Source organism: Sminthopsis crassicaudata, chromosome 3 (genome assembly GCF_048593235.1).
Source record: "Sminthopsis crassicaudata isolate SCR6 chromosome 3, ASM4859323v1, whole genome shotgun sequence".
Taxonomy (NCBI): domain Eukaryota; kingdom Metazoa; phylum Chordata; class Mammalia; order Dasyuromorphia; family Dasyuridae; genus Sminthopsis; species Sminthopsis crassicaudata.
This window is the reverse complement of record NC_133619.1, coordinates 239,593,259-239,608,520: the sequence shown is the minus strand read 5'-3', so window position 1 is coordinate 239,608,520 and position 15,262 is coordinate 239,593,259. Positions and strand designations below refer to the sequence as shown.

General features: G+C 34.7%; 1 protein-coding gene across 1 annotated transcript in view; it reads left to right on the top strand.

Annotated features, from left to right (window-relative positions):
* LOC141561127 (granulocyte-macrophage colony-stimulating factor receptor subunit alpha-like) overlaps window positions 1-11,617 on the top strand; it is a 58,994-nt gene extending 47,377 nt beyond the window's left edge. The window contains exons 11-13 of the mRNA XM_074300257.1: window positions 1,746-1,848; window positions 5,204-5,285; window positions 9,101-11,617. Of these exons, the coding sequence (XP_074156358.1) occupies window positions 1,746-1,848; window positions 5,204-5,285; window positions 9,101-9,172 (257 nt within the window). The 3' untranslated portion in view covers window positions 9,173-11,617. The remainder of the gene's footprint in view (window positions 1-1,745; window positions 1,849-5,203; window positions 5,286-9,100) is intronic.
* Window positions 11,618-15,262: the final 3,645 nt, after the last annotated feature.

Below are 15,262 nucleotides of genomic sequence, written 5' to 3'. Positions count from 1 at the left end.
TGTTTTCACTTCACTTCCTGAGAAGTCAGGAAGGGGTGATCACCTGTGTTCTAATTGGTTTTATTCAAAAACAAAACAAAACAAAAACAAAAACAAACAAACAAAAAAAAAAATCGGGAGATGTAGAGGGCAGGAATTCTGGAAAAGTATACTTGAAACAAGCATACTTACAACAGGGTATTTACTCAGGGTGATTATTGAGATAATGGTTCTCTAGTTTACATATACTTAGTACTTAGTATGGTGGTGTAATGGTTCTACAATTGACACATGCTCAGTGTGCTGTAGTGATGTAATTGCACTATGGTATATAAGGGCTGAGAGGACTTGAAATAAGCAGACTCCAGTGTGTGTGTGTTTGAGCTCAATCTCAGACTCCAGACTCCAGAGAGATCCTAGAGAAAGCTAGCCCAGACATTACACCAAGCTAACAAATAGTCATGTAATTTCCATTTAAAAACTTCCAGAGATGAGCAACGTGTCCCTCCCAAAGAAGCCCACCACCTGTGCATACTCTTTGATTCACCAATATCACTACTAAGTCTATATCTGAAAGAGATCATAAAAAGGGAGAAAGAATCTGCATGTACAAAAATATTTGTAGCAGTTCTTTTTGTGATGGCAAAAAAATGAAAATTGAAGTTGTGCCCATCAACTAGGGAATGACTGAACAAAATGCAATATATCAATGGAATGGAATGCTACTATTGTTTTAGAAGACATGAGCAGGCAGATTTCAAAAAAACCTGGAAAGGTTTGCTGGAAAGATGAACTGATGCTAAGTGAAAGAAGCAGAACCAGGAGAACATTGTAATAGTAATGTTATGCAACGATCAATTATAATAGACTTAGCTCTTCTTAGCAATGCAATTCGAAGATAATTCCAAAAGACGCATGATAAAAAATGCTATCCATATCCAGAGAAATAATTAATGGGGTTCAAATACAGATTGAAGCATACTATTTTCCAATTGCTTTATTTTTTTTTTCATGCTTTTTTTTTCCTTTTGGTCTATTTCTTCTTTCATGTCATGATTAATATGGGAGGAGAGGAAATAGTCTTCCTTGCTTCTGAAAAAAAAAAAAAAAAGACAAAGGGCATCTAGTTGATGCAGTAGAAAGAGCATCATCACTGCAGGAAGCCTGAGTTCAAATTTGACCTCAGACACTTAATATTGCCTTGCTGTGTGACTCTGGGCAAGTCACTTAACCTCAATTGCCTCAGGGGAAAAATACATATTACAAGTCCTTTTTTAAAAAATATGGCTACTGCTCTTACTTACAGATCTGCTCTCTGAGGCTAAGAAAAATAAATATAACATCTTACACTTCAAGTTCCTTCCATATGTGGAAACAATAATTAGAGCATCCTAAGTCTCTTCTCCAAGCTGAATAAATCTCATAAATTCCTTCAATCAAACATTGTCTAACAGTTTTGAATCTCCCTCATTACTTCTATTAGTTATATTTTGATTATCAGATAGTTTTAATAAAAAACTTAAAGAAGTAAATAACTTATTTGATAAAATTATATCATGGAAGATATTTGGTTATTTGTTTGTTGGTTTTTCACTTTATCAGTAACATTAGGCTAATGAATATTTTTAATAGTTATGGGATTATATTTTTATTGAGGACAATTTCTCAGTGATTTATCATAATACTTATTAAAAGCTGAAATAGATAATGTTAAATTTCATTAAATTGAAGATTTGGGGGATTTTCTTCTTTTTTATCTTTTCTAGGAAGTTCTGCAGAACAAAAAAGAAGTCCTATATATAATTATATATTGATGGTATTTGGGACAGTTGTCTTTGTATTAATTATCATATTTCTCTTTAGAAAAAGGTAAATAATATTTGTAATTAAGCTTTGTTAACAAATAAGAAAAGCAGAGGTTCATCCTAGATAGGTGCTTTGTGAATTTTGTTGTTCAGTCACTTCAGATTCTTTATGATTCTGTTGGGGTTTTCTTGGCAAAGATACCAGAATGGTTTGTCATTTCTTTCTCCAGTTCATTTTATCTCCCTAGATGGGGAACTAAAGTAAACAGAGATAAGTGATTTGGCCAGGGTCACACAGCTTGTAAATGTATAAGTCCAAATTTGAACTCAGATCTTTCTGAACCCAAACTTAAGTGTTCTATTCTCTGGCCCACTTAGATGCCCTTTTGTGAATTTACAATGAGAAATAAAATTACCAATAGCTGCAGATATTTAAAGTAGTTAGTCAGTGTCTTTACTTCCTAGTAAGAAAAGACTTCAAAGAAACCAAATTTAAGACGAGAAAGTAAATTGGGAGATATGATGTCAGAAATAGGAGAAATTGGCTCTGGAGTCAGGGGAACCCGAGTTCAAAGCCAACCTCAGACTTAGAAACTTACTGTCTGTATGATTCTGGCCAAATCATTTAACCCCAGTTATCTCACAAAATAAACAAATAAGCAAACAAACAGAAATAGGGGAGTTAAATAATCTTTAAGAAGGAATATAATCTCTGATGTTCCTTGTTGATTACTAAAATGACTTATCTACAAAAAGAAGTGGAATATTCATATCATGGCAGCTGTGTTATACTGTTTCAACAATTTAAAAAGAACTTTGCAAAAGAATTAGACTCTTTACCAATGCAAAGAAATTAGTGTTTCTCAAGAATGCATTTTAATTCATAAGAGAAGGCTTATAACTTTAAAATATTCAAGGTCACTCCAAGGTGGGTCAGCAGAAGAGATGACAAAGATAAAGATAAATTTAGATCATCCTCACTGTTGAAACCGGAATATAACTGGAATTAAGTGATTTTCATTCGATTCTTACAACAACCCTGGATTGTGGGTATTGTTATTGAACCTATGCTTTGTTTATAAACAACTAGGCTGCAAAGTGGGAACCTCAAGTCAGAAAGATTTGAATCCAAATATGGCCTCAATCACTTTGCAGAAGTCACTTAATTTCTGTCTGCTTCAGTGTCTTCATCTGTAAAAGAGATTCAATGATAATACTCATAAACCAGGATTGTTGTGAGGATGAAATGCAATAATATTTGTAAATAATGTAAAGTGTTATACATGCTATATATATAATTATTATTATATATGTATTACATAATAACAATTATTATATATAATAATATTATTATATATTTAATGTTCCAGTGCTATCACCCAATACAAAAAAAAAAGATAGATCTTTCTTATTTCTTAAGATTTCTATAATTGCAAATCTTAGAATAATATAAAATCCAAAGAATCAAAATTGCAGTTTTCCCAAAATGCAAGAGAGAGAGAGAGAGAGAGAGAGAGAGAGAGAGAGAGAGAGAGAGAGAGAGAGTATGTGAAAGTAGTTAAAGCACAGTCTTATGCCACTAAAGGGACATGTATGATTAGAAAAGGAGATAGGTTAGTCACATATAAAGAACAAGGAATGACAGACACATAGATTAAGTGTTTTTGCCAGGATCCATGGATCCTGTAACATTATAATAGTATTATGTAATAACAATAATAATGGAATGTAGCTTAATATAATAAAGACCTCTAACATATCAGGTAGATTCTTCCTTAAGAGAATTAATAAAGAATACAAATATGAATTACAGAGTAGGGATCACTTTCTTCACTATTGAAGGAATTTGTTTCAGCTGGTTAATGTATTCTCTTCCCAATAAGAAATTAGAGGACAGATTCATTGAAAGGTTAAAGCATTTCCCATAGAGTACATTTTGAAAAATGGATCTTCTGACTTATCAAATTTGCCTAAATCAAGCAAATATAATTTGTATTGTGTGTATTAGGCTTAGAAAAAATGTTCTATCTACCTAGTTATCCTTTTCATGAATTTTGCCTTTTTTGCACATATTATGGATATAATAATACCCATAATTTTTAATTTCTGTCCTATTGTCCACAATAAGATTAAAATGATGGATCATGTATAAGAATAGTTGAAAAAGATGCAGAGATGATACTGGACCAAATTCTGCATATGTTTAACAATATAATACTATTCAAAAGCTAGCATACCATCTGGAAAAATCTGCTACCTACATTGCTTCACCTTGTGAGGGGGATAGAAAATCATATCCAAAAATGACTTCTCAGAGACCTCTCAAAGTAAAAAGCAGAAAAGTTGTTTATTTAATAAATTCTGAGAATGAGCAATTCCACCATGAGGAGGGAAAGAAAGAAAGTTCACGGTAGAAGGGCTAAAGAACTAGGAGAAGATATACAGTTTTTATAGGTTTAATTGGAAAAGGATTACATCATGAGTTTGGGGAACATTAAGGGATAGGTGGCCCCCTACCAGTTAATTGGATGTTATTATTTGTGCCAAAAACAGCAGATTCTCCGGTTCAGGGAGGAACATACATCAAACAAGTCGCCTAAACATTGATAGCTTGAACAGAGATAAATGTCATCATCTTGGGTTAAATACATATATCTAAAATCTAAATGAATATTGGCTAATAGTCAGCATACTTATGCAGGTCACAAAGACCTAGAGAAGATAGAATACAGAAAAGGAATTTAACATTCCTGTTCTTCACCATATCTTATTCCATACTTGCTCCACACAACCTCATAAAGGTTTTGAGCACTTTTTGAACCCTGAATTATTTCTATTAATTGAATGATTCAATTTTGACATCTTACAAATGTGAGGATGGTTGAACTCACAGGCAGAATTTGTCCCTAAAAAAAAAAAGCAATACACATATTGGAATGCAGATCAAAATGCAAATAATCTTATCTTGATCACAAAGGGAGATTTTTTTTTAACTCAATATTTAAAGTCATGAAATGTGAATAGTGTACTGGATCTGAAAATAGTACACCATTAATATTGTTTTCTAAGACTAGATTAAAGCAAGAAAGAGCTTTGGGCTATCTAACCTTTTCAGTATAGAAGGGCATTTGTCAAATACTGTTTGTTTTACCTTATCTCTAAAGTATTTCCTTCTAGAATACAAATTTAAATCCAAATGATTTGTTAAGTATCTAGAATGTTCAGAGCAGTAGGTAGAAAATTGGGCAGGTATTTAATAGCTCAGTTGACCTTTTCTGGATAAAGATCAGAATCACCATGGGTCACCAGAACATTGGCATTAAAGGGCTTCCTTGTCAGAGCAATATTGACTTTGGCAGATTGGAACAGTCTTTCTTATTGCATGGTTTTCATTTATTTTCTCCTCTTTTTTTTCCAAGATACCGTATAATGCAAAAATTATTCCCCCCAATTCCTCAGATTAAAGACAAAGTGAACATCTGTGATCACCTGGATAGACAGGTAGGATATCCTTGCCATACCATATACTGTCCTCATTTCAAAAACTGTGATAAAGATGTAGATATTTGGTTTAGGGAAGATGGGAGAAGGGGTTATCTTCCTATCTACAAAAGCAGTCTTGGGAAAGCCTTTGTTTATTATCTGACCACAAAAGGACAAGAGTAACTTGTGTAATTAAATGCCAGGGATACCAATGAGCAGAAATCTCACTGTATTTTGTCACTACAGGTATCATAGAATTAGAGCTGGAAGGACTTTACAAACCATATAATCCACCACCCCCACTTTAGAGCTGAGAAAACTGAGGGCTAGGAGGTGTTCAAATGGACTCAGATTCATACAGATTTAAAGGGTCATAGGCAGGGCTTAAACCCAGCTCCTCAACCATTATTCTCTCTACTCTAACATCTGGAAGGGATGAGTTCAGGTTTCCACATTCTCAAGTTAAAAAAAGACCCCAAAGAATCCCTATTGCAACCTCCCCCCTTTCCTGCCTCCCCTCTTCCCCCCCTTACATATTATTTGGGAGCAGGAATAGTTACTACCTGATTAAGGAGATATCTACCTATATTGATGTTTTCCTCTTTATTTTAATTATGGGCCCTCCAGAGAGTGATTAATTTCTCTCTAAAACACCCCTCTCAACTTCTCAATCTTGTTCTTTTCCCTCATCAGTTCACCAAATTCAGTGTCCCCTTGAAAATTCATATCTCTCACACATCCATATGTGAATCCCTGCAATACTTGTTTGCCTATATATTTTTGCAACTCTGTATTCCTGAAATCTGTACATATATAACTAAAAGAGACACAAAAAGGGCAGATGGAGATTGATGGACAGATGGAAAGAGAAAAGTGACAGAATGCCAGACAAAGGAAAGAGATGGGAGACAAAGAAAGAGAGAAAAGAGAAAAGAAGTGAGGGAAAAGTGAAGAGCAATGAAAAGTAAGGCAAGGTCAAGGGACAAGATAAATAAAAAATCTAGCCCCTCCCTAAAGTGCACAACTTCAAAGGCATTCATTTTCCTAATTATTCATTAACCGGAGGCACTTTAAAGATGAAGGTAAAGATCTGTGCTTTTTAGTGTCTTGTAAGCTCAGCATACTTTAAGAATCAAAAAAGTGTCATCTCAGTGTTCTGTTCAGACCAAAATAAGAGTATTGAATTCACTCTGGAACACCCTATTTTATGAAAGGCATTATAAACTGAAAAGAATCTAGGAAAGTCCAGCCATAATAGGGAAAATAATGTCTTCTGAGGATCATTTGAAGACTGTACTTCTTAAGCACCTACTTTGTGTTAGATATTTTGAAACTGTTATCTTATTTGATCTTCACTACAGTTCTGAGAAGTAGGTGCCACTATTATTACCCTCATTTTACAATTAAGGAAACTGAGGCAAACAAGGTTAAGTCCCCTGGGTCACACAGCTAATAAGTGTCTGAGGCCAGATTTTTAACTTAAGTCTTCCAGACTGCAAGAACAAAGCTCTGTCCAATGTGCTGCAAGGCAGCCTCTAGAAATTGTGAATGTTTAATCTAGATAAGAAAAGACTTGTCAGACATTTGAAGAGATGTCAGGTGAAAACAGGATTTGACTTATTCAGTCTTGCTCCAAAGGTTACTAAGAAACACATGGGAAAATTCACAGGGAGACAAATCTATATGAAAGACTCATCAGAAATCAACAAATTTCAACCTCATTTCACAAGAATTGTAAAGGTTGATATACATGGGATTGATGTCAGAATAAATTTCCTAATAATTAGATCCATTCAAAAGTGGAATAGAGTCCCTAAAAAAGTTGAAGACACTCCTTCATTGGAGGAGGAACATGTAAGCTCTGCCCTCATTCTCTTAGGGCCATGTCTATAACTCCTCCTTAGAGTTCCTGGGTACTCAGAGGAGATTTGTGGATTTTTCTCTTCCCCTGCTATCAGGTAGACTTCCCATCAGTTGTGTTCTTCTCATTTTAGGCAGACAGTGATTACCACCCCCAATACCATTTTAACCACTTCATATCAGATACCTTTAATAAAGAAATATTTTGCTACAGTAGATAGAGTGACAATCCTGGAATCAGTAAGATCCAAGTTCAAATCTGGCCTCAGACACCTGCTAGCTGTGTGACTCTAAGCAAGATTCTGTTTGCCTCAGTTTCTTGTCTGTAAAAGGAGTTGGAGAAGAAATGGAAAACCATTCCAGCATCTGTGTCAAGAAAACCCAAAATGATATTACAAAAAGTCAGGAATGATTGGGAAAAAATGATTGTACAACATTTACTTCAAATGGGGTAACAAAATACATAAATATTTTCCCCCAACACCTCTGGGGCATACTCTCCCTTATACTACTTTAGTTTCCAATAGAGTAGGCTCAGAACTTAGCTCAATTTCCACATAGAATTTTTCCTACTCTCTTCAGAAGAATCCAAGTGCCTCACAAATGCCAAAGGAAAGTTTCCACCATGTCAGAATCTGAAAGGTTGCTCCCAAAGATTGCTCTTTGCTGCCTGAGGCACCAATGCTGCAAAGACTATAAAAACCAACCTAAGTACTTGATCTCATATTCCCACAATTTGGTTTCCCAAGATCAGAACCTCCACTCTCTTAAAGGAGAATCATCAACTACCTAGTCACCAAAATTCTCCAAAAGCAAATTAAGTTGATACCTAACTGAAGCACATAAGGCTTTTTGAATGACAAAGATCCTCCTTCTCAACTTGTGGCTAACTCAGAACAATCAGTTACAATGTCTACTCATGCTCCAGTCTGTCTCTATAAGGTATTTCCCTTAAACTTAATCACAATTCTCCTGGAAGAAGCTCCCTAGCATCTTCCACAAGAAAACTCCAACTAAGGCTCTCTACCATGAATCATACTTCTGTTACAGAGAGCTTTAAGCAAAATCCTGATGTTTTAGAATGATTATTCTTAAGAAGAACAACTAGAATTTATACAGAACTTCAAAGTTTACAAAACACCTTATAAATTTTACTTCATTTTATCCTCAAAACAAACCGGGATATATAGATATTATTTGTATCCCCATTTTACAGATAGAAACTTTGCCTTGAAAAAGCTAACAAGTTGTTCAAATCACTACAAGTTAAATAATAGTACAAGGCCGTTCATCTCTTTAGGAACCAAATGAGTGGTTTCTGTTTGAGATAAAAGGGTTGGTCTTATGATTTCATCAGAATAAGAACTCCCAGTGTGAAAACTCCTTCCGCTAATACAGAAACGGTTTTAAAAAGATGATGAGAAATAAAGAGACTTGCCCATTGTCACATATCAGAAGGAAATATTCAAAGACTGGAGACATCCTTTCTTCTCATAATAGAACACCAAACCTGCATCACAGGATCAGAGATTTAGAATAGGGCAGGACTTTCAAGTCACCTAGTCCAACTCTCATTCTAAATTTGAGGAAACTAAGGTCCATAAATGTCTTAATCAGAATCACAAAGATAGTAAATAGCAGAGCCAGAATTAGGAATTTAGGTCCTCTCATTACAAATTGAACCCTTTCCATGATACCACACTGGGAGATAGTATGAGTTGCAGATGTGATGATAAAGTTCAAAGAGGTTATGTTTTAAGGCATATAGCTAATACACAAGGGTCTTCCAATCCCTAATTTAGGGATCACATAGAGTTACCTACAAGGACTATACACTTTTATCTGCATTTCTGATCTCTTCTCTTGGTCACTAGTATTATTAACCCTTTCTAATATTTCTACAGGAGGAAAAATGACTCAATTTATATGCAAATCTTCTAAAACATAACTCTTGCTTTTCTTGCTTTCCTTAGATCATCTGGGAAGAATTTAAATATTATCCAGAAAAATGTGAAGAAATAATGACTATAGATGTAATGGGATGACATCAAACGGTCAGAGGAATATATGAATTTCCCCAGTACTATTACCTGTTGGAATTTAAAGAAATTTTTATTTTTTTACATTTTATTCCTCTCAGATGAGAGGTGATTTAGCATATTGAAGAATAAGCTTTAAAACCTATCCAAGAACATATCCCTCCTCCAAATGGTCTTATTTCTGTTAAGGGCTCCACTACCCTTCCCACCACCTGTGTTTGCATGCTTGGAATCATCACCGTCTTTTTCCTTTTATACCACCACATACCCCACCCCATCTCCAATCAAATGCCAAATTTTGTCAATTCTACTTCCACAACTCTTGATTCTGTCCCTATCTCTCCTGATTTCAATCTTTTCCCCAACCAATCCATCTGACATACAGTTTTAAAATTAATATGCCTCATCTGACAGTATAAATGCTATTAAGCCCAAGGATTGCTCTATCCAATTCCCTTCCATTAATGAGCTCCTTAATTGAGACAATTACAACCATCAAAACATAAAACATTTGCTAGAACTGCTGAATACCCATTTTACATTTCACTTCATCTCTGCACCATCCTTCATCTTATGACCAGATGTCATTTTTCCTGTAAGACATCATAGTAGTTAGCAGGAACTCCTTCCCAAATCCATCTGGCACTCTCTGGAGACCCAGAACCTCCAGACCTCTGGAATTCACAAGGTAACCTTTAGGTGTACACTTTATGGTCAATGTTTGATCACTTTGGATCAGCCAAATAAACCCAAAATTGAGGGGGCAGCCAAAAAATCTAGTCAAACTTGTCGAACTGACCCCATAACTCCTACTTGAATTGCCAAATGGGAGAAGTTGATATACACTTATCCCTCATGAAACAGGTTAAAACAGTACAAATATGATATGCAGTCAGGAAATAAAAAAGAGAAAGAGAGAAATTAAGGGAGAGTCATTCCCTTTTACAGATGCACTGAGTCAGTGTTTCTTTCCAAATAAAACCATGTGTCCTGAGACCCAACATAATAATCTTAAATTTTCCCTAATATCTTCTCTCCATTAAACTAAATTTATTTTTTTAATTTGACTTATGGACACTTCTCAGGCTCCTCATCCCCATCTTTTTTTTTTTTTTTATGCTGCTTGATGCAGACAATTACTATTTATATTTCAATCTGCTTTTTCAGATATTTCAAATTACTACTCTAATGAACTTTCCATTCTAATTAAACTATTCAATTATCTGTTTAATATGCTTAACATGCCACTTCTCTTTTATGCTTCTGAACAAGTTAGCTCCATTCATAGAATTTATGCCTTCCTCATCTCTGCCTCTTAGAATCTGTAGATTCTTCAAGATCCAACTGAGGTAACATTTTGAGTACAAAATCTTTCCCGATTCCCTTTGATTGTTAGTACCTTCTCCTTCCTATAAATTAATTGCCTGTGTGAAGGATGATATCCTTTCAAGTTTCTGCAGTTACTGAAGCAGTTACTCTAATGATAATTTCCAAGATAGTTGTTGGTTTTCAATATGATAAGCTATAATATACTTTGGAGCTTTGAATACCAAGAACATTCTGTGATTGTAGAACAAATGTAATTTATCCAATTTTAAAGAGAGCTGATAATTTGCTTACCAACCCTAAGCGAAAGTTGGGGATGACATTCTCAGAACCAATAAAAATATGAGAGATCAGAAACCAATAAAAATATGAAAGAGCAGAACAGAAGATGAAAGAACAAATTTTGAAATTGTATCAACTAATCTTGAAGCTAGGAGTGATTGCTGTGATTTTTTTGTTTTACTTTGTTTTGTTTTGTTTGCTGAGGTAATTGGGGTTAAGTGACTTGTCCAGGGTCACACAGCTAAGAAGTGTTGTGTCTGAGACCAGATTTGAAATCAGGTGCTCCTGACTTCAGGACTGATACTCTATCCACTGTGCCACCTAGCTGCCCCTCGATTGCTGTGATGTTTGAAAAATAAGTCCAACTGATCAGAGGAACAGTTTAGAAAAAAAAAAATCAATCATGTTGACCAATAGATTGACTAGTTTGGCTGATGTATCATGTTCTATGAAATGTTTGTTAAGTATAACATGGATTAATTCATTTCAGAGAAAATGATTTCACATTGTAGTAGACACATGTCCAACACAGAAGCTATATCCATAAAGGAATCTTAATGAACTTTTTTGAGACATGAGGACAAAGAAGTTTATAATTCTGAAATTTTAAGTTACCCCCAAACACATAGGTTTTGTTTTGTCATTCATAGGCTCCATGATAAGGAAAAGGCACTCTCCCTCATAGATATAGAATATATTGTTGGGAAATTGTGACTCCAATATATGTATGGGTTAGGCTGTATTTATTTTTTGCGCACTTTAACATATAATTACCTGTGAAGTAATTATTATTTCTCTTGAATCAATGTCAAGTAAAAAGCATGCTTAATATATCAAACAAAATATCAAAGTGTTGTTATTATTATTAGTGACTGGTCTATGCAAATAGAGGCATATCAGTGGGGACTTAAGAGCTAAAATTACAATTAGGGTGACTATATTCCTCCTTAACCTTCATGTCTCTGGACATTAAAATATTTTCTTCCAAAATCTTTAATGTATATCAGACTTTCTTCACCTTCCTTATTATGAATTCTAAATAAAGTTAGTGTTTTCTCCCTAAGGTTACAGAACTTTTACTTGTGCAATAAGTTCCTCCTTATGGGTCACAATCCAACCCAGAATAGAAGTTCCCTTTATTATTTCCTCCACCTTTCAAAGAATTAAATTTCAATGAATTCAAATCAACTTATCAGCTGGGTTGTTTTTTTGCAGGGAGGGTTCTAATAGATATCCCACTGTTACACAATGCTTCATTCCCAGGTTTATGATGTTTCCTAATTTTGTCATCTAATTCTTCCTTCTTTGCACTAAAGAAAGTTGTTGGCACAATACTCCCATGAGAATCCCATTTTTTTCTCACTCTACTGTCTAATTGGAAAGTATTATGGTAGGTATTATCAGCTCTGTGACTAGTTCATCAATGTCTCCAGTTTAGTATAGGGTAAGATTTTGTTAAGTGCTTACCATATAAAAGCTATTATACTGGGAAAGATATGGCCTGCATTAAAGCCAGAAGGGGAGAAGGAACAATTATTATCTTATTTGATGCCTTTAACTATGCTGAGAGAGGTGCTATTATCCCCAATTTAAAGTTGAGAAAAAGAGATGAACAAGGGTTAAGTGACTTGCCCAGAGTCACAAAGCTATTAAGTGTCTAAAACTGAATTTGAATTCAGGTCTTCATGACTGTGACTATTGCTCTAACCATAGAACTATCTATCACTACCTTCTTCCTACTCTAATTCTTTCCAGTCTTCAACCACGTGTAACACCAAAGATCCCAAGGTATAGATCTTGCTATGAAGACAAAATCTAGTAGATTTCCTCTTTTCCAGTGACACCCATCCCTACTTCTTCCCAATGCAATCCAGAATCTTTACCTTCTCTGAAAAGGGGACTCTGCGACACTGAAGATCCTTGGAGAAAATCTTCCAACCCTGCCTCAAATAAGAGACACTGCCCCAAAATTTTTTCTTAAAATAATTTAACATTTAATTGCTTGAGGGGGAAAATGATGGGGGCAGTAGCCCCTTTAAGATTATTTTTCTGATCCCCAAACCCCTTTGGGACTGACCTTTGATTTACAAGATCTGGTCAAAACCACCCTTTTGTACTCCAAGGGGAGAGATCCCTATCTGAGCTAATTTGGGCTGTACCCAGCCCCCATTTTAATGATCTGCTCAGGTTTCCCAACCCTCACCTGGTGGGTTCTGGCCCTCGAGGAATCATCCTGGGAATCCACCTATAGGCCCCTTCAAGCAAATAAAAGAGCCAAGATGGAATCATCTCTTTGCAGAGGGTCAAAACATGCAAGCACCATGCTTTGCATCACGGACTCTCTGTCCACCACTTATGGTGTATTTCTTTCTCTATCTAACTCCTTTTACTAACCAGACTTTAATTTTACTTCCAAACCCTACAATAAACCTTTTTTATCAATCTAGGTTTTCGGGCCTATAAATTCATTTACAGGGGACTCTAGTGCCACCACTAGAACTCATTTAACTCTATATCCTTGCACCAAATCCAAAGGGGTTGCAGGGGAGCTCCATTTGACTCCCTGTACCCCCAACCTGCCACTAGACCTCAACTAAACCTAATTTTATTTAGGTATCCCTTATCTAGACCTCATCATTTGGTTATACCTCATCATTCTCTAACCCTTAGACCTTTTCCCAATAATGATGGACTATTTCCCTCCATATTACCTTCCATGAAGGGCTTATACCCTATGCACTCTTAAGACCTCTGGGCCTGCTCTACAATTAGATTCTCCTATATATGTTATTTTCCTCAATTAGAGTGCTCCAAATTGTTAATACCTAAAGACTTGTGAATCAAAACAACTCTGAGCTTTCCCCTCACATCCAGAAAAGAAGGAAAAACATTCATATGTGCCAGACACTGTGTTAAACATTTTTTTTTAAAAACAAATATTACATGTTTAAAATGATTGTACATGTGTAACCTATATCAGATTGTTTGGTGTTTTGTGGAGGGAGAAAATAAGAGAGGAAGGGAAAAAAAGTTGAAATTCAAAATCTTATCAAAATAAATGTTGAAAACTATCTTTGCATGTAATTAGAAAAAGAAAATACTGTGAAAATTTTTGAAAAATAAATGAATGAGTGTCATGCAAATTAAACTGCCAAGAAATTATAGAACTAGAAAAAATTATAACATAATTCATGTGGAAGAACAAAAGGTCAATAATTTCAAGAGAATTAATGAAAAAATGCAAACAAAGATGGCTTAACTGTGCCAGACCTAATATTATATTATAAAGCAGCAGTCAGTACCATTTGGTACTGACTGGCTAAGAAATAAGAGTGAAACAGATTAGGTATCCAAGACACAATAGTCAATGACTATAATAATCTAATGTTTGATAAACCCAAAGAGTTCAGCTTTGGGGATAAGAACTCACTATTTGATAAAAATTACTGGGAAAAATTAAAAATAGTATGACAGAAATTAGGCATTGACTAACACTTAAAACCCTATAACAAGATAAGATCAAAATGGGTATGATTTTGGCATAAAAGGTGATACTATAAGCAAATTAGGAAAACAAGAGATAGTCTACCTCTAATATCTGTGGGAAAAGAAGGAATTCATAGTCAAAGAAGAATTAGATAACATTATGAAATGCAAAATGCAAAATATGATCAAATTAAGCTCAAAAGTTTTCATTGCAAACAAAAGCAATGCAACCAAGGTTAGAAGGGAAGCAGAAAACTGCAGAAAAAAATTATATCCAAGGATTTTGATAAAGACCTCATTTCTAAAATATGTAGAGAATTGACTCAAATTTACAAGAATGCAAGCCATTCTCCAATTGATAAATAAAATTCATAAAATTATGAACAGACAATTTTCAGATGAAAAAATTAAAACCATTTTTAGGCATATGAAAAAAATGCTCTGAATCACTATTGATTAGAGAAATGCAAATTGAGACAATTCTGAAATATTACTTCACACCTCTCAAATTGGCTAAAATGACAGGAAAAGATAATAAACGGATGTTGGAGGAGATGTAGGAAAACTGGAACACTAATACATTTTTGGTGGAGTTGTGAACTGATCCAAGCCATTCTAAAGGACAATTTGTAACTATGCCCAAAAGGTTATCAAATTGTGCATACTCTTTGATCCAGCAATGTCTCCATTAGGTCTGTATCCCAAAGAGATCATAAAAAAGAGAAAATAATACCCATCAGTTGGGAAATGGCTGAAAAGTTGTAGTATGTGAATATAATGGAATATTATTGTTCTATAAAAAATGATCAGCAGGCTGATTTCAAGATTTACATGAACTGATGCTAAGTGAAGTGAGTAGAATCAAGAAAACATTGCACACAGCAACAATAAGATTATGTGGTGATCAACTGTGATGGACTTGGTGCTTTTCTTTGAGGTGATTCAGATCAATTTCAATAGATTTGTGATATAGAGAGGCATCTGTATCCAGAGAAAGGACTA